Source organism: Corticium candelabrum, chromosome 15 (genome assembly GCF_963422355.1).
Source record: "Corticium candelabrum chromosome 15, ooCorCand1.1, whole genome shotgun sequence".
Lineage (NCBI taxonomy): Eukaryota > Metazoa > Porifera > Homoscleromorpha > Homosclerophorida > Plakinidae > Corticium > Corticium candelabrum.
The window spans coordinates 7114829-7136640 of NC_085099.1; the positions used below are offsets into that span (position 1 = coordinate 7114829).

Consider the following 21812-nt stretch of genomic DNA (forward strand, 5'->3'; position numbering starts at 1 on the left):
AACGAGTGAACTACACGCGCAGTCCAGATCGCTGTAACTAGACTTGGCAGGCTCGCCATTCTACGCGAGTAGGACAATAACCTAGCTAGGAATACACTCACCTTTCCACATGCTGAAGTCGTCTTGAGATTTGGATAGTGTGAACGTGGTGAATTACCCACCGTGGAGAGTCACCATGCGCTGTTTGGAAGCTTGGACGTGATACACAATCTGCTGGGTCACACATTAGATAGATAAGCTAATTGAGTTTGTGACGTAAGTACTATTTAGTCACGTGGGGTACCAAGTGTTATACGGGAACTGGATACTGCTAGGCTCACGTGAGTCTGGGGACGAGGCTAGGGAGATCGATGAGTCGCAAGGTATTGTTGTTGTCCAATTCAAGAAACCACGGTGGCAAATATCTTGAACATGCATCTGATATAATCAGGGAACTGTTTGCAGGGTAAGCTATTTTTCTAGCAAACGGTCGGTGTTCGATTTACACTACATGGTATACTTGTCTTAGTGTGCAGACTGTCGTGTTCATCCCATATGCTCTCAAAGACAAAAACGACTACACTGAACACGTAAAGGCTAAACTCAGCGAGCTTGGTAACTAATTAAAGAACACATGCTAGCTACTAGAGGATGTAGTAGACATGTACACGTACTGTATCTATCACCGTAGGGTTTTACTACGTAAAGGCTATATCCAACTAGATTCCAGATGTAGATAATATGAACCAAAGCCAGACATCATTATTGAATCCTTCCAACCCACTAATGGTAAAATGTAGGGAACTGTGTTGGAAGGATTCAATGGCTTTGGTTCATATTATCTAAATCTTGTTTCTATTACTTTATATACATGCGATCCCTACATCTATTTTTTTCAGAGAAAAGTTTAAAAAAATTCTAGTTTGGTAAGTTTTTAGGAGTGCGAAAGCACAACCCACCCCATTAACTATAACAAAGGTAGCCTAATGAAAATACACATTTCCTAAATCATACTTGGTATATGTATAGTCACACATCTCGAGCATGTGGATTAGGTTTACAGTGTACTTGCAAAATATGCAAAGAAGCTGTGTAGTGTTTGTGTATAGGTTTCAATTATGCAGATGTTACATTTCGTTGTAATTATAACTTACCACTAATAGATGAAGCTGTGTTCTACTCCCTTGGGAGCTACAAGCATATGTGCACGTAGTTGTGTGCATGAGTGTGTGTGTGTGTGTGTGTGTGTGTGTGTGTGTGTGTGTGTGTGTGTGTGTGTGTGTGTGTGTGTGTGTGTGTGTGTACTGCAAAAGATTTCGATCTCTTCCAAAAGGTCGTACTGAGATTGAAGAAGGAATGTATGCAGATGATGTAGCTGTTATTGCAAGATCTCCTGGTTGTCTACAACAATCTCTAGATGGATGCTTGCATAAAGTTTGTGTCAATTGGGGTATGAGTATTAGCGTTGAACTTAAGTTCTTAGCGTGGGCAAAAAGCAAGCTGACATATCCATGGATGGCCATCACTTACAGATCAGTTTTGTTATCTGGGTAGTATTAGTATTGTTCACAAGTCTGGAGGATGAGGAATTTAAAAATAGAATTATTAAAGAAAGTACATCATTCAATTGTTGGCAGAAACGAGTGTTTTCCAATAGAAATGTCTCTTGAGCCATCAAACTGAAAGTTTTCCGAACTGCATTGTTCTGCCAGTCTTGCTAGATATAGGGCTGTGAGCTAGACTGGCCGTGACTCAAGCAAACATTTGCAAGCTGCATGAACACATTTCTGAACTTCACATGTATTAGGATTATTCTTGGAGTGTCTATATGGCATAAAATAACCAACAAAGAAAATATAAGGGTCTGATAATATAATTAACAGGATGGCGCAGCTTGTATGTGTACTGTACCATTTAAACACGTAAGGGTACGACATGACAACCATGAGGTGCCAGTTTCAGGAGCGTCAGCTTCTTTGTCATCATTATCGGTGTCATTGAACGCTACTGACATTTGCACACCTGCACGTGACTGAGCGCGTACTGTATAGTACTGTACGTGTGCTGAGCATCTTGAACAATGCTCGGCTTCTACACGTGACCGGCTTGTATACGCAGTACACTGTACGAGGTCTTTGATTAGCGGCTTGTACGTGAGGTTGGGCTTTATACGTGACAATACGGTAGCTATATAGACAACTCATGAACTTTGTGCACAAAGTTTCATTGTACGCCACACTCAGCTCGATCCTAACAATTTTAAATGTCACATTATGAGAACTGCAATGTTGACATTTCGTGATGGAAGCGAGCCGAATTTGCTCTTGCCTTCTGATTGAAGGCGTTAGTGTTCCAACTATACAGCAAGAAGAGGTATATCGTGTCTGCGATTACGATGACATTCAACGTCACTACTTCTACTCACGTTTGTTTGCTTGTGTGATTCATGACTCTTCGCCTAACTGTAGGCAGGAAATCACTTTAGGTTTTTCAACCACGACACATGTCAAGAACTCTTGTCATCTTGCTAAACTGCTTCCTGCAACGTCAATTAAAGGGTAGTAGGAGCTTGTGTTTGCTGCCTGGTTATTGTTTGTTAACAATCGTTTACAACAACTACATGTAACGTAAGTAGCTTAGCAGGTTCAAATCCATTCTACAATCTATTTTCTTAGATGTTTCTTTTTCTATCATCAAAAGAATACAGCTCAACTTATTCTACGTTGTGTCCCAAAGTTTTAGCTTTACATATGCTGTAGTTAGAGTTATGCGTGACGAAAAAGAAGAAGAAGAAGAAAGAAGACAAAATCCAGCAAAAACTCCGAAATTGACGAGCATTTTTCTAGTTCTGAAAACAAGCTGAGATCAATTCAGAAGTAGTCAAGCGTAGTTGAACTTGTAAGCATTTTTATCTGTCGTTTTCAAGATATTTAGCTGCGTTTAAGGTTATTTCTGAACGTCTAAAATATGACCACGCCTACACAACCTTGTCAGTCCCTACATACAGGGTACCGTACCCTGTGATATGTTACATAATGTAGCATGCAGTAATACTTCCGCTTCAGTGAGTGTTTTTTTGTGTTCTAATGGAAGTCAACAAGTAATTTGTTAAGGATTTGCGGTGAAGGGCGTTCATGAAGGGAATCCTGTTGAAAACATTAGAGAAGCTGAAGCCATATATATTGGTAATTTCTCTGCCTACCAAGAAACTTCATTTGGAAAGCATAGAATGGTTTGTTGTTATTCAGGCGGTGGAAACACTTTCAGGTTGCTGAAGTGCCTGTATGAAGAAAGTCTTTTACCTGAGATTAGAAAAAGAGTGCTACAGGTCAGTCTCTTACATTGGTACATTTGTACATTTTGTACATAGGTGACCTCCGCTGGAGAACAGTACTTATGAGCTGATCATATTTTCAGATCTGTTGATCTGTTTCCATATGACTAGAAAACTAAGACTTACAAATAAATGACTGCTGAACTTTGAGGGTGGCTAATTTGCTAAGGAAAAGACCAGTTGGCACGTGGTTGGCAACTTGCTATGTAAACAAAAGAGGGGCAGTGGATGTTAATTTTGCGTTTGCAGTTATGTGTATTTGTTGCATAAATATTGTGTACTTGCTTCAATTCTTGCCACCTTCTACAAGGGCAATCAGTCTTGTATATTGAGGCAACCTCTATTACGTCAAATGAAGGTTAATTAAGCAACAATGATATAATTAATCAAATATGATTTCTTTGCACAGGGCACTCAAATTACTGTGTAGAGAAGGCTTTGTAGATTAGAGAAACTGTAGCATTGATAACAACAAGCAGGTCAAAAGCTTAGCATTTCTACCCTACAACGAATGGAGTTCTTTTTGGAATGAGTGTCATCAGACTTTAGCTCCATTTTCAAGAAAAGTGTTCAGAAGACCATGGTGTAGTCTGTAATGCCAAAGCTATCAGATAGTCAAAATTGTTGGATAATGTGGGATTTTATAGACAGGTACATAGCAATGAAGAAACCTTTGCTGACTGACTAAACATGAAAGGGTCAGGTGAAATGGATGAAGCTAAATGAGTGGAAACAATGGTGGGCACAAGACTGGCAGAAGTTCTTGTTCAAGTGAATTGAAGTGTCATTTGTTTGCAGACAGGCAAATTTACGTTAGGAAAAGGGCTGGATACAATGTTTGGTTTAGTGTTTGCAACATGCAGTAAAACATGGAAGTGGATGGAAGTGGATGCCATGAAGGCTGCGTTGAGGAATTTTTATATGAATGGTCATCGTTGTCTAATTTGTAGAAGATGGTGGTTATTTGACTATTACTCCATATGTTTGCATATGCAAGGGTGACTTAAAACCAACTATGGGCAACTGCAAACCATATGCTAAACTGCTGTGCATCTTCTATTACAATATAGCTACCATGTGCTAACTGGCCATTCTCTTAAAAACAACAGCCACCTTCAAACATCAGCGGTCATCAACATATGATTCTTACAATTCTAACCATATCTAATGTATTCCTTACTAGTAGAACAGTGTTCCAAAATGCATGTTAGAGTACATTAAAAGTTTTATTGGAGTTACTGTGTGACATTGTCTAATAACTGAGCTGTGTGCATAATGTTTGACCACTGCCCTCCCTCCCTCCCTCCCTCCCTCCCTCCCTCCCTCCCTCCCTCCCTCCCTCCCTCACTCCCTTTTTCTTAAAGTGAACTTTCACCAGAGACCTAATTCAGGGTTGTAGGAATCGGTCCGGTCGGTCCAGTTTTGGCCGGACTATCTTCAAAAACTGCACTTCGGACAATTGACGATTGCCCAAAACTTCCGGTTGAAAATATAGTTGATTAAATAACTAATTGGGGTGAGCCTTGGCGGACCCTTCCTATGTGTATTGTACTGTGTTAAGATGTGTGTTTTGGTATGACTGACCGGAAATGACGTTGATTTCGAGCCAATCACAGACGTGATGGTTTGTAATGTAACCGCTCTCCAGGTTGCTGCGAGCCATTCCCATCGGACTATTAAATAAGAAATGTGCAAACAAGCTCGAGCTCCTAGAAATGGCTTGACGACTACGGCTAAAAATGCAATTAAATGTGAGAACATTTTGCTTTTATAAAGAAATTTGCATCAGTGCTATACCTATATGTGCATGTTCTCCGCGATGTCCAAACTCACGTCTACATCTGGCTGTGAATGAAATACTCGTAGCTTGATTTGAAGTGGCCAAGATCACACAGGTAAATTTCTTTGCTAAAGTATGTACAGACTGTCAGTGTAAGCAATCACGTCAATGTATACCACGTGGTTTGTGTTCTGCGTTGTGGAGTAGGCGTGGCCCTGGCATGCTTCCCATTGTGCCCGAGAAGCACCCCCACCCAAGCAGTTAGTAGTCTGGCTCCTCGAGGCTACGGCTGTCACACCCGGATGTGAGCTGCAAACGGGTAAGAAAAACGATTGCCGTTGCGTCCTGTTTGTGGACAGAGAACATTAGAAAGCGTTCTCTCACCAGCGAAACGTCTGTGTGAATCTGGTGGTGTCGGAAGTCCATCCGTTGCAAATGCAGATAAAGCGCGTTGGCTTGACTCTGCTGAACCACTCTAGCTAGGGCCAGATGTTGATAGCGTTCTGTTTGGTCTAGACATTGCAATCGCACAGAACGTTTACGAGGCCGGACCTGTTCTTGAGAATGAGACTAGGAGTAGCGTACCTGATAGCGAGTTGGAGAGTGTTTTCCCGGAAGAGTCTGGTAGTGCGTGGGCAGTTCCTGCCGACGTTGGTGCAGCTTGGCACGGTTTCAGTGATAGTGGATTGCCAGTATGGAAGCCGACCGCTCCAAGAAACTTTACCACAGCTAATAAATGTGAGCTAATCAATCACCACTTTCAACCAGACAGCCAGTTTCAATTTGAAACTAGATTGCAGAGTAATGGACAGAGACGTTCATTCCAACGGAGATGGCTTGACTTATCCCTATGGTTAATTTATTCACCGGCCTGCAATGGAGGATTTTGTCTAACGTGCCTACTGTTTGCACCAGAGAATGAAAACCTAGGTCAGCTGTATGACTTTCCCTTAGTCAACTTCACATGTTTCCTATCAACTTGTAAACGTCATCAGCAATAAAAGGAGCATGAGTTCAGTATAGAAAAGTACAGCAACTTTGTTGAAAGGGCAGTGGAGCAAAACGTGTTGATGTGCAGCAACTACAGAATGTACAGCACACATAGCAATCAGAGGAGAACTTGATCAAACTCTGTAGTTTAGTGCGTACTGTTGTCTTCTGTGCAAAGCAGAACATTCCGTTGCGTGGTCATAAAAACGAAATGTTTAAACCAGGCAGAGGAGAAGCTCCAGTAGGCAATCCTGGTAACTTTTTTGACATTGTTGGATTACCGTTCAGAAGCTGGAGATCAGAGCGTGGCCAGAGATTTCCACATGCTGCATCAGGAAAAGAAAGCTCCCTACACTTTGCATCGTATCCAGAACGACTTGATAACGTGCTGTGGTGATGCAGTCAGGGATGGAATCCTTGCAAGCATTCGCCGGTCACCGTTCTTTTTTTTTGGCAGATGAAGCGGCTGATGTGAGCAACCTATAGCAGATGCCAATTGTTATCCGTTACATAGACGTGAGTAAACATGAGCTCTGCGAGGACTTCATTGGTTTTGCACAATGCAGTTTGGCACATCCGGAATGGCCCTAGCAACAGTGATCTTGGATCATCTTCAAACTTTTGGTTTGGACCTATCTTTTTAGGTTAAGAGGCCAAGGATATGATGGGGCTGCCAACATAGCCGTGTCTTTGGCTGTTTGTGCGGAGAAGATTCACGAGCAGTAACCAAAAGCCGTTTATGTTTACTGTTTATCACATGCTCTTAACCTGTGTGTCATGGCTAGCTCCCAGATCAATCTTGTAGCATCTATGTGGACAACACTTCGAGAAGTTGGAATGTTCTTCCGCTTCTCTCCTAAGCGCACTGCAAAGCTAATTGCAGTTATTGAGCAATCTAATTCCTCAACACAGTCCAAGAAGTTAGTTGATCTCTGCCGTACTCGCTGGGTAGCCCATCATTCTGCTCTTGTGGTCTTCAAAAAAATTGTACTTATCCGTAGTTACAACACTGGAAGAAATTAGCTTTGCACCTCGAAATGAGTGGAATACGGATACGTCATCAAAAGCTGCATCACTGAGGCGGAGTGTGACCAATTTTCAGTTCATCGTAGTCTTCACAATTGCAAGTGCGGTGCTTGGGTACATACAAAGCCTCACAGTCTCTTTTCAAAAGACATCCCTAGACATCGTCAGTGGCTACAGGAATGTTGATAGTGTTTGCACTACTTTGGAGGAAGTGCGCAGTAACATCGATTTGAAGCATGCAGTTTGGTGGGAGATGCTGTGATACTAGCTGAAAGGGTAGGGAAAGACTGGAAGCTTGTGTTTGGATTCTTGTGACATATAATTATATGATTGATCTGTGTATTGCTATCATGGTAGGTCAATGTCCAACTGAGTGAGCCACGGACCTGCTGCAGGCAGAAGAATCGAGACAATGTTGAGGCTGAGAAGCCAAGCCAATATTATCAGCGTGCCGTCTCTATAACGTTACTTGATGAGCTATGTGGTCAATTGAACAGGCGATTCTCATCACACCAGAAATATGCCGCAAAGGGTCTTTCTCTTGTTCGCTCTGTGATTGTTGCGAATCCAGAACGATGCCTGGAAAAAGCACGCGAGTTTGCAGCAGAGTATGCAGCCGAACTTTCAGGTGATGAAGCCCTGTCAACTTGGAAAGCAGAGGTGGAACGATGGTTCCACCACGCGACTAAATCAGCCACTCCTGAGACCCTACCTGACAACATCTTTAACGCAGTCAAGCTGGCACAGCGGTTAATGGCTCCTTGTATTTGTTAATTGTTGCATTTAGTTGCAGTGTTCCCTGTTACTAATTGCTCTTGTGAGAAAAGCATCAGTGCTTTGTGGGGACTAAAAACATACATTAGGTCAACAATGGGTCAAGAACGGCTAAACGGGCTAGCCTTGCTTCATTCTTATTACACGTTTCAAGTTGGCATTGATGATGTCATCAAAGGTTCTATATCAAATATCCACGGCGAATTGTCTGCCCAGTGGCTGTTTGTGATGAGCTCAATGTGTGTGATGAAGACACAGACGACAAAGAGAAGTCATCAGACACACTTAGCGATAATAGATTCAGAAGTGCAAGATCAGATGTTGAAGAAGACATTGTTGAGGACAGCATTTAATTAATTAAGTTAATTAAGAGTGTTAATGATTTTGGCAAATCTGCCAGTTGTTACTCATGATATATGATATCAGATTAGAATTTAGTACTAAAAGTTAAGAATAGATTTTCTTAAGTTAATTGTTCTGCGCTGCTAGTGTCTTATATACATAGGTTCTCTCTACTGCCGCTACAGTTGTCAAAATTTTCTTCTATTCTAATTAGTTAATTAATTAATAATTTATTGCAGAAATAGTCAAAATCCTTGATTTAGATACGCTTACGGCATACGTGTAAGATTTCATTGAGACATACAACATAAACTTTCAGTCTTGGGAAGCACCCCCATCGTAGGGCCGGGGCCGCGCCTGTGGAGGTGTGTGAATCAGTTTGTGTTTGACTACATATACACTCGAGTTTCTTCTAGGCAAACCTTTTGACAAATCACTGTGTTTCGTGTCTGTTGTCACTGAGGCTTGCCCCAACAGTGTTTTCCATTTCAATTTCAATTGACTTAAATTAATTGCTACTTACACTGCCCTGAAGTCATTGGGTATCCACATATGCAATAGATTATTAGATATCAGTATGCTGGAAAACTGCTCTCTTGGTGAACTATCCTTGGACCACACCCTCTTAGTGCATGTTAGGTCGAACACTTTTGAAATGCTTCCTACAGGCCTGCCTGGTGTACTGGAATACCAAAACGGACAAACAAGCTTATAATAACTAGCTCACTACTCCTGTCGTCTTAACAATACAATTAACTTAGATATTAACATTGTGCAATCTTTTGGAAATTAAAGAAATCGGTATTTCAAAACAAATTGCTCTCTAGATCTGTTGACACCAAGCGCAGCGTCTGCAAAAGCTGTTGTACTTGGCACTCTTTTGTAATGCTGAGACCTGCACCACAAAACATGCATTGTCTCAGAAGCTTGAAACCGTCTGGGCGCAATTTTTGGTATACAGGTATTCAACAAAGGGATACCCTCATCACATCTTTACAATTACAGGAAAAGTTTGGTATGAAGGAGTTAACAGAATAGGAAGTAATTCTTAGGCGTTTGAGGTGGCTTGGCCACATTGGTCACCTGGCTGATAGCAGAATGCCCAAGTGCACCCTTTTGGTCGACTTCCTAAAACAAGGCCTTTTCACGGTGTGAAACTGCGATGGAAAGACAGTAACTAAAGACATGCACGTGCTCTGTATTCGGGAAAATTGGTACAACTTAACTCAAGACAGAAAGCAATGGTATGACGTTTATACAAGCATTCTCGGTAGAATAGATGCTAGATTACAGGAGAAAAGAGACAAACGACAGAGCGAAAGAAATCCACTGATTTATGACAAAAACAAAGATATTGTTTGTTTAAAAATCAGAAGACCAGGAGATCTCAAAAGACATAAATTTGGCAGAGTGAGGTCTTCATGCATTTCTGCTAAATCTCATTGCTATTGTGATGAACCAGCATCGTCAGGGCTGTGTTTAAGGTTTAAGGTGTGTGTGTGTGTGTGTGTGTGTGTGTGTGTGTGTGTGTGTGTGTGTGTGTGTGTGTGTGTGTGTGTGTGTGTGTGTGTATGTGTGTGTGGCGCGGTGGAGCAGATGGTAGAGCGTTGGTGATGACATCCAGGATCTTGTATTCTGTGATAAGGGTTGAAGGTTCGATCCTGGTGGAGGCGACATTGTCGCAGTTTCCTTGAGCAAGAAACTCACCCACACTTGCCAGTGCTTGAATTAAGGTTTCACTGTTGTCCAGACATAGTCTCACGTAGCCAGCCCCTCCCCTTTTGATATCAAAAGTGGGAGGGGCTGGTTACGCAAGACTAAAATTTTAAATTGATTGGACTTTGCAGCTAGAATTGGTTCAAACATATTTTCCATCGTAACTAACTTACTCAGGAGCATCAAAACCTGATTTTAATTTGTTTGGTATAACGCCCGTTAATAAAAAAAGGCAGCCAAATATAACATGATCAGTGTCACCATGCCTTATGATATCCATAAACAGTCAACAGCTACATGAGCACAAAAGTTCAGTAAGGTATCACAAAAGCTGAGGCAATTTTTTTTGCCATTCTTGAAAGACACAACAGTGGAAATAATTTCTTCATTTTTACAGTTAACGACACTAGACAAGACATTTTAAAGCAGTCCAGCCATAGGTAGACCAGTTCTGGTCTCTAGACAGTACTAAGTATCAACAAGTCAACGGAGTTTGAGATAGAAGTCAGACTAAAGTGGTCTCCCACAGATTGTTTTTCATGACTTGTGATTTAAGTCTGTGGATTAAGCGACATTAGAAATTTTCTATAACGAGATACGTAAGACAAAATGTATAAAGCTAAATTAATTAATAGTAAAGCAGAAGTTGAGTCATGTCTGTACTGATCATAAGCACTTATATTCACTGTTAATAATAAATTAACTATATATATTAATTAGCTGTAAAAAAGCAGCTTGTACTAATTGTTGTATCAGAGAGTAAATCAGTTACTACTTAGGCTTAGACTGACGCTAAATTGTACAGGTTCATGTACAGTAGTGCCCACCCAAGCTCAATAGGATTCCTAGCTCATGAATTAATTAAGAAGGTATGACTATACAGCTACTAGAGGAAGAGCAATTAGCAAGGTCACTAAACGGTCCACCTGTGACATCAACTCACAGTCCTCATTGTTTCGCGGGCTGTTGGTTGCTATTCCTGACTCTTCTTCCCGTTCTGGTTCGTCTTGACAGCCTTCGAGTTCCTTTACGTGTACATAACCTCATTCTATTGTAATATGACTTCTAATGGACAGTTTTGGGATATCACTTAACATCTGCGTGTAGTAAACAATTACAGCTGCATCATTACTGACTTTCGGGAGCAAAGTCAGCGCGAACAGAGAGTAGCCTCTGTAAATCTTTAGGATACTGTAAATACTATAAAATTGAAAAGCGATAAAAGATTGAAGTTCACAGCAGACAAGTTACGACATAGTTGGAGAACGCCGTGCATATCATTACATCACGTGACTCAGGAATCCGTTTACGAGACCTGTTGGGGTATACTAACTCATGTGTACCTCTTCTGACCCATATACGAAAAACTCTAATCTTACAACGAACTTTTGATGTAGAGATGAAACACGTCGATTGCAGTTGGCTGCACCTATGGCTTTGTAATTATAATTCAATTATCAAATGAAGAGTAGCGATCACTGGGTAATAGACATCGGAAACACGCGGCAAAACGAATAGACGCTCATTGTGCAGCTAGCTGTAGTGGAAAATGATAAATCAAGCCTTGAGAGCAAGACATTAGAGCTCTTTTACCGCAGGTCTACAGTTGCGTTTCTAAAGTTTGACGTCTTGTCCGAACGTTCTTCTTCGTGATCGGACAAACAACAAAAGTGTTCGGAAATGTCCGATGTCCGACCGCTATTTCGAGCACTGCTTGCTTCTCTCGACTCAGGAGTATAAATGAGTACCTGGTCATTGACTGGGGTGGACAAGACCGCTGGCTTGGCAGCAACATCATGCAGCAGACGGGTACGTGTGGGCCTTGGTGTCCAGTTCCAGAGCTGCACCATTGTCAGTGCCTCTGGATGACTCTGGCCATGCTCCAGGTGGATTGTAGCGCTGGCCCCAAGACTCCACGTAGCGCATGGAGGCCCTGTCTCTAGAGGCAGGGGGAGCTATCTCCGCAACTGACCTCAAGGTCGACGTTGAAAAACGTGGAGGGCTTAACATTTGTCCATTTGTGTGTGTGTGTGTGTGTGTGTGTGTGTGTGTGTGTGTGTGTGTGTGTGTGTGTGTGTGTGTGTGTGTGTGTAGGCAGACAGACCGATGGACAGACTAACTGGACCTCATTTTGATGCTCTTCTTACTTTGTAGAGAATCATGATGGTAATGCTATAATTGCAAAGACCTTGTGTAAATCGGTACAGTCTGATTTGCTTTATAGCAGCCATTCTAAGTGCTTAAGATCAACTTTATACAGACTTACCAAATGCTAAATATTTACGTTTGTGTAAATACAGGATAATGTTCCATACATGGGAAGTTCAGCTGGAAGTAACGTCGCAACACCAAGTATCCACACTACCAATGACATGGCAATTGTCTATCCTCAGTCTCTAGAAGCACTCAGTCTTGTACCTTTCAACATTAACCCACACTACATTGATCATGACCCAGACAGAAAACACATGGGGGTAACACAGTCATGTGCATAACTAATTATCATTTAATACTGATTCATGGGCATAACAGGAGACAAGAGAGGCCAGAATAAAAGAATTTCATGAAGAAAACACGACTCCTGTTCTGGTATGTGTCAGCTTAAATTAATTCACTTGTCATGCTTCCACAATGTACATCTACACAGGGAATCAGGGAAGGTTCATACTTGTATGTCAATGGTACCAAAATGACTCTTTTAGGACCAACTGGTGCTAAACTGTTCATTCAGTAATAGTCAATCTTGAAGTTATCAGTAGTGCTGTTTAATGTACTAATCATGTAACCTGTATTTAGAGGTGAAGAAGAAGCAAGGGAACTGTTATCAGGTGCTGATGTGAGCTTTCTTTTGAACTGAGACACTGCTACTGCTGTAGTAACTGAATGGTGACCTCTAAGGTTGTCACCAGTATTCTAATGAACATGCTTTTCTAGTGTCCTACACATATGTGGCTGTCGGTATTTTTCAAAGCTGCTTTTGATTCATGTAACAACGAAACAAAGTACTAGGCTGTAGTACTGTCTTGTGGGGGCTTGCTATGTACGGTGTGACCTGCAGACATGTAAAAAATGAATGTTAGCTTCTTCCTGATACAGTGTCTTGTGTGAACCATACCTTGACAACATGTAGTAGCCTGTTAAGTTGTGTTTTATTTCCCTTCCCATCATTGCTGGTGAACAGAAGATGATAACGGTGTCTGCAAATGCAATTTTTTCATTGTTTATGATTCATAAACAAAACCTGCCTGCAAGCACAAACTGTTGGTGTGATGTCACTCCCACGTCACTGAGACTAAAGTAGAGCTCCCAGTCTCCTGTTGGTAAAATCTTAGATGGTAGGTAGAATGATGATTCGATTTCATGGAGATAACCCTGGCCATACCACAGATGAGTGTTCAAACTGCAAAAGAACATTGCTTTATGACGTCACCAATGCATCAACCCATATCATGGCATGCTGTGTAGTAGTAATAATTATATACATTCATGGAAACAGATATAGATTTACAATGGGTGACAGCGACATTCTGTTGGCAACAGCAGAAGGTCGACTCTTGCACTAATTTTAACTGCTAACCTATTTTTACTGCTCTTATCATCTGCTCACAGTAATATGACTCATTTAGATGGTAACAATATAGGGTCTCCTTGCTTGTGGTAGTCCGTGCTTTTCTTTTAAATTGGTAAATTGGTTATAGTATGGTTGGCTTATGCGTAGTATGATATACTAGTATCAATAAAGTTATTGTGTTCAATAATAATAATAATAATAATAATAATAATAATAATAATAATATGTGCCCGAGTGGTTAGCGACAGTTGCTTTCTATCTTGACTACGTGGGTTCGAATCCACGCCGGTACAGTAATAATGAAACTTGTCCTTCTTTATCTTTCATTGTTGGTTCTTTTATGAAGGAATGAGACTTGTTTCACTCGTATGGGGAGCTTCTGTGGTCTGGCGAGGTTTGTGCCAATGTTGACTATACGGACTTGATCCGGGAATTCTGGATTCCCCGTATTGTAGTTGGCCTCTCCGTGACTATAGCTATGGCTTGAAAGAGCTGTGTCTGATCGCCGTGTGGACTGCACAGAGGCATGTACCTCACTGTGCTTACCTGCCGGGTCGGTGGGCGCCCAGTGGGGGTTAAGACCCCTCTGCACCCTCTGAAGGGTTGCACCGAGACATAATATGAACCGGGTCAAGTCTACAAGTACTTGGGTGTAGATGAGAGTAACGGTATTCAGCACAGCATGATGCGGGAGAGACTCCGTCGCGAGTACTTGCGCAGAGTGAAGGTGGTTCTCCGGACTGAGTTGTATGGTCGGAACAAGATTCTAGCCATCAATGGGTTTGCACTACCGGTTCTCACTTACGGTTTTGGCGTCATTCATTGGGGGTGCACGGACCTGCAGCAGCTCGATCGACGGACCAGAAAGCTTCTCTCTATGCACGGTGTCCACCATCCTGCTGCAGACGTTGACCGACTGTACGCTCCTTGCAGTGATGGGGGTAGGGGGTTACAACAGATTGAGTCGACATATCAATCTTGTATTGTGAGGCTGAACTGTTACCTTGCTGACAGTTCTGATCCTTTCATGCAGATGATACGGGAGTGTGACTCTGGAAAATCTTCACACTCGATCAAGCGCATGGCTTGTCGGTTTACTGCACAGCTGCGGAGGAGTCTTGCTTTGGACGACAAGTCGCAGAACTTACACAGGAATGCATCCATCTCGGTTGAAGGTGGCTTCGAGCAAGCGCCTAAAACAGATGCGAGACATTACCGTACGTGTTGCAGTTCTCTTCGTGTGCGGTCCTGGAGCGGGAAGCCTATGCACGGGCAGTATCGTCGTCTCACTGAGCAACCGCCTGTGGACATGAAAGAGACCTACGGATGGCTAAAGGCAGCGAATCTTCCTGCTGCAACTGAGGGACTGGTTGTTGCTGCTCAAGACCAAGCTCTTCGGACTCGGTACTATGAGCGCAAGATTCTACATCGTGATGTCAGTCCTACTTGCCGCATGTGCAGTGTAGGCCTGGAGACAGTCGACCACATTGTGGCAGGCTGTAGTGCTTTGGCACCGACGGACTACACTGATCGACACAATCAGGTGGCATCCATCATTCACTGGGACGTTTGTCGCCATTTTGGGGTTCCAGTGGAGAGCAGATGGTACCGGCATCATCCTGATAGGCTTGTGGAGACGGATGACATTACTATGATGTGGGATACCACCATCCCCACTGCCAGGAAGATCAAAGCCAATCGTCCAGACATCTGTCTCAGAAATAGGAAGACAAACACTTGTCTTCTTATTGATATCAGCTGTCCTGCTGATGGCAACATTGGCAAGAAACATGCTGAGAAGTTGGCAAAGTACAACGACTTGCGAGTGGAGATAAGCCGCATGTGGCATTGTCGAACACTGGTGGTTCCGGTGGTCTTGGGAGCTTTGGGCACAGTGCACGCAGGTATTGCACGGTGGCTGGACATTATTCCAGGTCATCACAACCTGCAGCACTTACAGAAAACAGTGCTTCTGGGATCTACTCGGATCCTTCGTAAAGTCGTGTCTTCTTTCTAGACAGCCATGATGGTCTAAGTACTTCTGAAGCAGGGTTTGCTTCCGGTACTTGTAATAGACTTTACAAACCAGACTGATCTGGTTGAGCACGACACATAATAATAGTAGCGCCGTGACTTAGTGGTTAGCGACAATGGCTACCACTCCATGGTTTGGGGGTTCAAACCCCAGTGACGACAGTAAATTGTGAAACTTGTCTGTCTTTCTTTCTCATGTTTCTCTAGCTTTATCCATGGGACTGTGACTCGTTTCAGTCGTTGGGGAGTTTCTGTGGTCTGGCGAACGGTCCGTTGACGATGACCTCCAGTGCTTTCCTGGTGGTTGTTGATATCCACTAGGCGTGCTGTATCGAGTACGCGGTCACCGTGGTGCCTGCAATCTATATCGAATTGGCTAGTCATTGATCGCCGTATGGACTACACAGAAACATGTACCCCGCTGGGCTCACCTGCCGGGTTGGTGGGCACCCAGATGGGGGTAAAGACCCCACTTGCCCATTATGGAGGGGCATAACGACACAGTAGTAGTCACCGCCATGGCTTAGTGGTTAGTGACAATGGGTACCACTCCATGGTTTGGGGGTTCAATAGTAAATTATGAAACTTGTCTGTCTTTCTTTCTCATGTTTCTCTAGCTTTATCCATGAGACTGACTCGTTTCAGTCGTTGGGGAGTTTCTGTGGTCTGGCGAACGGTCCGTTGACGATGATGTTCAGTGCTTTCCTGGTGGTCATTGATATCCACTAAGCGTGCTGTACCGATGTTCGCAGTCACCGTAATGCCTGCAATCTATATCGAATTGGCTAGTCATTGATCGCCATATGGACTGCATGGAAACATGTACCCCACTGGGCTCACCTGCCGGGTTGGTGGGCCCCCAGATGGGGGTAAAGACCCCACTTGCCCATTATGGAGGGGCATAACGACACATGTGATGGTCTAAGTACTTCTGAAGTAGGGTTTGCTTCCGGTACTTGTAATAGACTTTACAAACCAGACTGATCTGGTTGAACACGACACACATAATAATAATAATAATAATAATAATAATAATAATAATAACAATACTAGAATTGGCTAGTCATTGATCGCCGTATGGACTACACAGAAACATGTACCCCGTTGGGCTCACCTGCCGGGTTGGTGGGCGCCCAGATGGGGGTAAAGACCTCACTTGCCCATTATGGAGGGGCATAGCGACAACAGGGATCTTTTGGTGCAAAGGATCAGCTGTTGATCAACAAGCTGCTTACCGAAGACTGTAAGACCAGGCACAAGAGCTTGAGCATGGCTTGGGTGGACTACCAGAAAGCCTATGACAGCGTGCCACACAGTTGCTTGCTCCAATGCCTTCAGCTGCATAAGATCAGTCCAGTCTTGTGCAGGTTCTTGTCACGTGTGATGAAGAGTTGGAGGACATCGGCGGTGCTTTCTTGCGGGAACAGTACGATCAAGACAAGGCTTATGCAGATCAGGAGTGGTATTTTCCAAGGTGACTCATTTTCTCCACTTCTCTTCTGTATGCCTCTCAATCCTCTGAGCAAGGAGCTGAACAGAACCGGTTACGGCTACCGGATGACTACTGGGCATGGTGAGACTGCCAACCGTCACCTCATCAGTCATCTACTTTGCATGGATGATCTGAAGCTGTATGGCAGAAACTCTGATCAATTGGATGGTTTGTTGCACATGGTTCGTACCTTCTCTGATGACATCCAGAAGAAGTTTGGTCTGGACAAATGTGCTGTTGCACACTTTGTCAACGGCAGGCTATCTGGACACAACTCTGGAGTGACGGTAGGAAAAACAGACACCTGTCTGGAACTGGGTCAAGTCTTACAAGTACTTGGGTGTAGATGAGAGTAACGGTATTCAGCACAGCATGATGCGGGAGAGACTCCGTCGTGAGTACTTCCGCAGAGTGAAGGTGGTTCTCCGGACTGAGTTGTATGGTCAGAGCAAGATTCTAGCCATTAATGGGTTTGCACTACTGGTTCTCACTTACAGTTTTGGCGTCATTCATTGCGGGTGCAACGACCTGCAGTGGCTCGATCGACAGACCAGAAAGCTCCCCTCTATGCACGATGTCCACCATCCTTTTGCAGACGTTCACTGACTGTACGCTCCTTGCAGTGATGGGGTAGGGGGTTACAACAGATTGAGTCGACATATCAATCTTGTATTGTGAGGCTGAACTATTACCTTGCTGACAGTTCTGATCCTTTCACACAGATGATATGGGAGTGTGACTTCGAAAAATCTTCACACTCGATCAAGCGCATGGCATGTCACTTTACTGCACAGCTGCAGAGGAGTCTTGCTTCGGAAGACAAATAGCAGAGCTTACACAGGAATGCATCCATCTCGGTTGAAGGTGACTTCGAGCAAGCGCCTGAAACAGATGCGAGACATTACCGTACGTGTTGCAGTTCTCTTCGTGTGTGGTCCTGGAGCGGGAAGCCTATGCACGGGCAGTATTGCCGTCTCACTGAGCAACCGCCTGTGGACATGAAAGAGACCTATGGATGGCTAGAGGCAGCGAATCTTCCTGCTGCAACTGAGGGACTGGTTGTTGCTGCTCAAGACCAAGCTCTTTGGACTCGGTACTATGAGCGCAAGATTCTACATCATAATGTCAGGCCTACTTGCCATATGTGCAGTGTAGGCCTGGAAACAGTCGACCACATTGTGGCAGGCTGTAGTGCTTTTGGCACCGATGGACTACACTGATCGACACAATCAGGTGGCCTCCATCATTCACTGGGATGTTTGCCACCATTTTGGGGTTCCAGTGGAGAGCAGATGGTACCGGCATCATCCTGATTGGCTCGTGGAGACGGATGACATTGCTATGTGGGATACCACCATCCCCACTGCCGAGAAGATCAAAGCCAATCGTCCAGACATGTCTCAGAAATAAGAAGACAAACACTTGTCTTCTTATAGACATCAGCTGTCCTGCTGATGGCAACATTGGTAAGAAACATGCTGAGAAGTTGGCGAAGTACAGCGACTTGCGAGTGAAGATAAGCCGCATGTGGCATTGTCGGACACTGGTCGTTCCGGTGGTATTGAGAGCTTTGAGCACAAGCCGGTACTATCTGCTCTCAAGTGGAATGCCAAAATGATGACAAATGCCCCAGTGGATGATGGAGGCGACCCCTGATTGTGTCAATCATTGTAGTCTGTTGGTGCCAAAGCACTGCAGCCTGCCATAATGTGGTTGACTGTCTCTAAGTCTGCACTGCACAAGCAGCAAGTGTGACTGACATCATGATGCAGAACGTTGTGCTCATGATACCAAGTCCAAAGAGCTTGGTTATAATTTGATCAGCAACAACCAGTCCCTCGGTTGCAGCAGGAAGGTTCGATAGCCATCTTTAGGTCTCTTTCATGTTCACAGGTGGTTTCTCAGTGACACAGCTATACTGACAATGCATAGGTTTTCTGTTCCAAAACTGCACACAAAGAGAACCGCTGCACATGTAAATGTTTTGCATCTGTCGGAAGTGCTTGCTCGAAAACACCGTCAAACATGATGGTCCGACTTCTGTGAGGGTTCTGCAGCCTGTTGTCCCTAGCCGGAGTCCCCTGCAATGGTGCAGTAAACTGACAGGTCATGTGTCGGATCGAATGAGGACTTCCTAGAATCACACTCCTGTACCATCTACATGAAGGAATCAGAATTGCTACAAACGGTAACAGTCCAGCCCTACAATACACAACTGATACATTGCATCGATCAGTTGTAACATTCGACTGTCCTTGGCACTCGGAGTGAGATGGTCAATGTCTGTCACAGGATGGTGGACACTGAGCATAGAGAGAAGTTTCCTGGTCCGCGGATCAAGCTGCTGCAGGTCCATGGCCAACCAATGACACATTGTTCTCCCTAGAAATCTTAAAAAGCAGAGCGCAATGCTCTGTGAAGTGAGTGTTTACCTAATGCCACGCCCACTGTTGCCCTTAGTTTTCTTTGAACAATGTTTCCACAGGAGTTTTTAACTTCAACAACGTTGCTCGCAGAGAATGGCTGAATAGTTCTCTGGGATGCTGACATGATTTGCATACACTACCTGGCATGTATATGCATGCATGTGAACACCAGGTGTGAAAGCGTGATAATTATATAAATGTGGCTGCATGCGAGAGTGTGTACAGTGTTTGCTAATTTCAGTATGAGCCATAAGAAACTGTAGACTTGGTGAGTAACATAGTCTAAACATATAGCGTTGAACCGACTTCCAGTCTGGGGACTTGTGGCTGGCTATGTTTGTATCTATGTGCCTAAGTCTTGCCATGCTTCAGGAATGTGTCGCACCTACTGTGTGTGGACCCAATCACCACAAACACTCTCCTTTATGTCGTACGCGGAAATCAGAGACAATAGATGAGCAGCCAATCAGATCTGCGTAACGTTCACAAAAGAGTTTCTTACTAGAACAGTGTAATTTATGTTTGCGAGTGCCAGGTCTTGTCAGAAATAAACAACAGAACCTACATGTCTGCAACTTCTCATGCGAAATCAGCACTTTCTTGCTTGTAAAACAGTTATACAGGAACCTAACACTACGTAACCATAAGCGATTTTATATCTCGTATGCAATAACTCTTGATGCTGTACTTCGACGACCACAGAGCATTTACAGACCTTGCAGTCACATGAAACGACAGTCACTATGTAGGATGTTAAAGAAATTTTTACAGGTAGCACATTTAGAAAAAATTCCATGTATATTTGTAATTCTTCACGACAATTAATCCTATCCTACATATATGTGGTGTTCAGAAGGCTCATAGCTATGGAAGCGAGGGTGTAAACAAAGATTCAATTGTAATAGTTAGTATAGATGCCACATGATCTAGATGCCACATGACCTAGATGCCACCCACCATCTTACTCTCAGCATCTCGGGTCTTCCTTTCCTGAATGATCTAAACAACCTATTCCAAAACACAGAAGCTCAACTGCTACAATAAGCCAGAGCAGGCCACTCTGCCAAAAGATCCCAGCGAGAACACTGTTGTTATACGTCGTCATCACCCTCTCAGTAGGGCGAGTAGGGTCTTTACCCTCAACTGGGCACCCACAACCCGGCAGGTAAGTCCCAGAGAGGCACGTGTTTCTGTGTAGCCCATATGGCGCTAGTAACTGGCATATCGATTATTGACTGCACGAACTATGAGGATTTCGCCAGCCCTGAACACCATGCCCAACGTATGTCATGCATTGACCACCAGGAAAACACTGATCCTCGATCATTGCCAACAGTCTCCATGCCAGGTCACAGAAACTCCTCATCGACGGAAACAATCTACTTTCACAAACATAGCCAGATAAACAGTAAGAAAGAACCAACAAACTCATGTCACTAGACTGCTGTCGCCACCTGGGATTGCACCCAGTCCACCATGGTCAGAGAGCCAGAACTCTAAATCTAGGCCGTTATGATATTATTATTACTACTAATTGAAGCTGAGTTTTCACCATCACTTCTACAGCTATGACCCTTCTGTAAAGCACAATAGAATTGTCATGCAGAATTACAAATTTAGACAATATTTTCTTTCAAGCGCACTAATTGTAAAATCTATGTAAAGTCCTACAAAGCAACTGTCATTGCATATGACTGCAAAGTCAGTAAAGGGCAGTTATCACATACAGGGCATAATAATGCTCATGGTTATGCAGTGTTTTATTCTCCCGTATATAAACAACGAAAGAGACTGATGTCATATTAGCAGTTTGCAGACAAGTCAGTTCTGCTGTATATTTTCGACAAGACCTAGCAATCGCAAACATAAATTACACTGTTCTGGCAAATAGTCTCTCATGAATGTTTTATGCATCTAGTTGGCTGTTCGTCCATTGTCTGTAGTTGCCACATACGACATAAGAAAACACTGCTCTGTGATTGGGTCCCACACAGGAGACATGGCACATTCCTAAAGCATTACAAGACATAGTCACAATGCCTGCAGACCAGAAGTCAGTTCATCCTTTACATTTTGAGTAGCTTCTCACCAAGTCTCGTGACTTTCTACAAAGTACCATTTCTTCTGGCTCGTAGCTTTAATACTGTTATTATGTAGTATCAACCAGGGGCAGAGGCGCGACTAGCAAGTTAGGGGTGGGACATGAAGGACATCGGAGTACAAGAACTACGAGGGTACTGTTTGCTTACAAAAATAGAAGGTGAACAAAGTTTGGAGTGCTCAAGCTCCCTCATCCCCCCAGCCCCGGGGCCGCTGGTATCAACAAACTGACATCTTCATATTCAACT

At 43.5% G+C, this 21812-nt stretch overlaps 3 protein-coding genes across 3 annotated transcripts in view; 2 read left to right on the plus strand and 1 right to left on the minus strand.

Annotated features, from left to right (window-relative positions):
• The first annotated feature begins 314 nt into the window (after positions 1–314).
• Positions 315–13032, plus strand: LOC134190583 (alpha-aspartyl dipeptidase-like). Its single transcript, XM_062659037.1, has 8 exons — positions 315–445; positions 509–594; positions 3093–3164; positions 3228–3307; positions 12242–12415; positions 12474–12530; positions 12589–12671; positions 12738–13032. The coding sequence occupies exons 1-8, from the start codon at positions 351–353 to the stop codon at positions 12796–12798; spliced, it is 708 nt and encodes a 235-aa protein (XP_062515021.1). The 5' UTR covers positions 315–350; the 3' UTR covers positions 12799–13032.
• LOC134190582 (uncharacterized) overlaps positions 12856–21812 on the minus strand; it is a 32654-nt gene continuing 23697 nt past the window's right edge. Inside the window, exons 26-28 of the mRNA XM_062659036.1 lie at positions 13201–13341; positions 13057–13138; positions 12856–12993 (exon numbers count right to left, since the gene is read on the minus strand). Of these exons, the coding sequence (XP_062515020.1) occupies positions 12907–12993; positions 13057–13138; positions 13201–13341 (310 nt within the window). The 3' untranslated portion in view covers positions 12856–12906. The remainder of the gene's footprint in view (positions 12994–13056; positions 13139–13200; positions 13342–21812) is intronic.
• Positions 14134–21495, plus strand: LOC134190773 (uncharacterized). The gene is made up of 2 exons (XM_062659284.1): positions 14134–15516; positions 21408–21495. Exons 1-2 carry the CDS (start codon positions 14195–14197, stop codon positions 21493–21495), a joined length of 1410 nt encoding a protein of 469 aa, XP_062515268.1. The 5' UTR covers positions 14134–14194.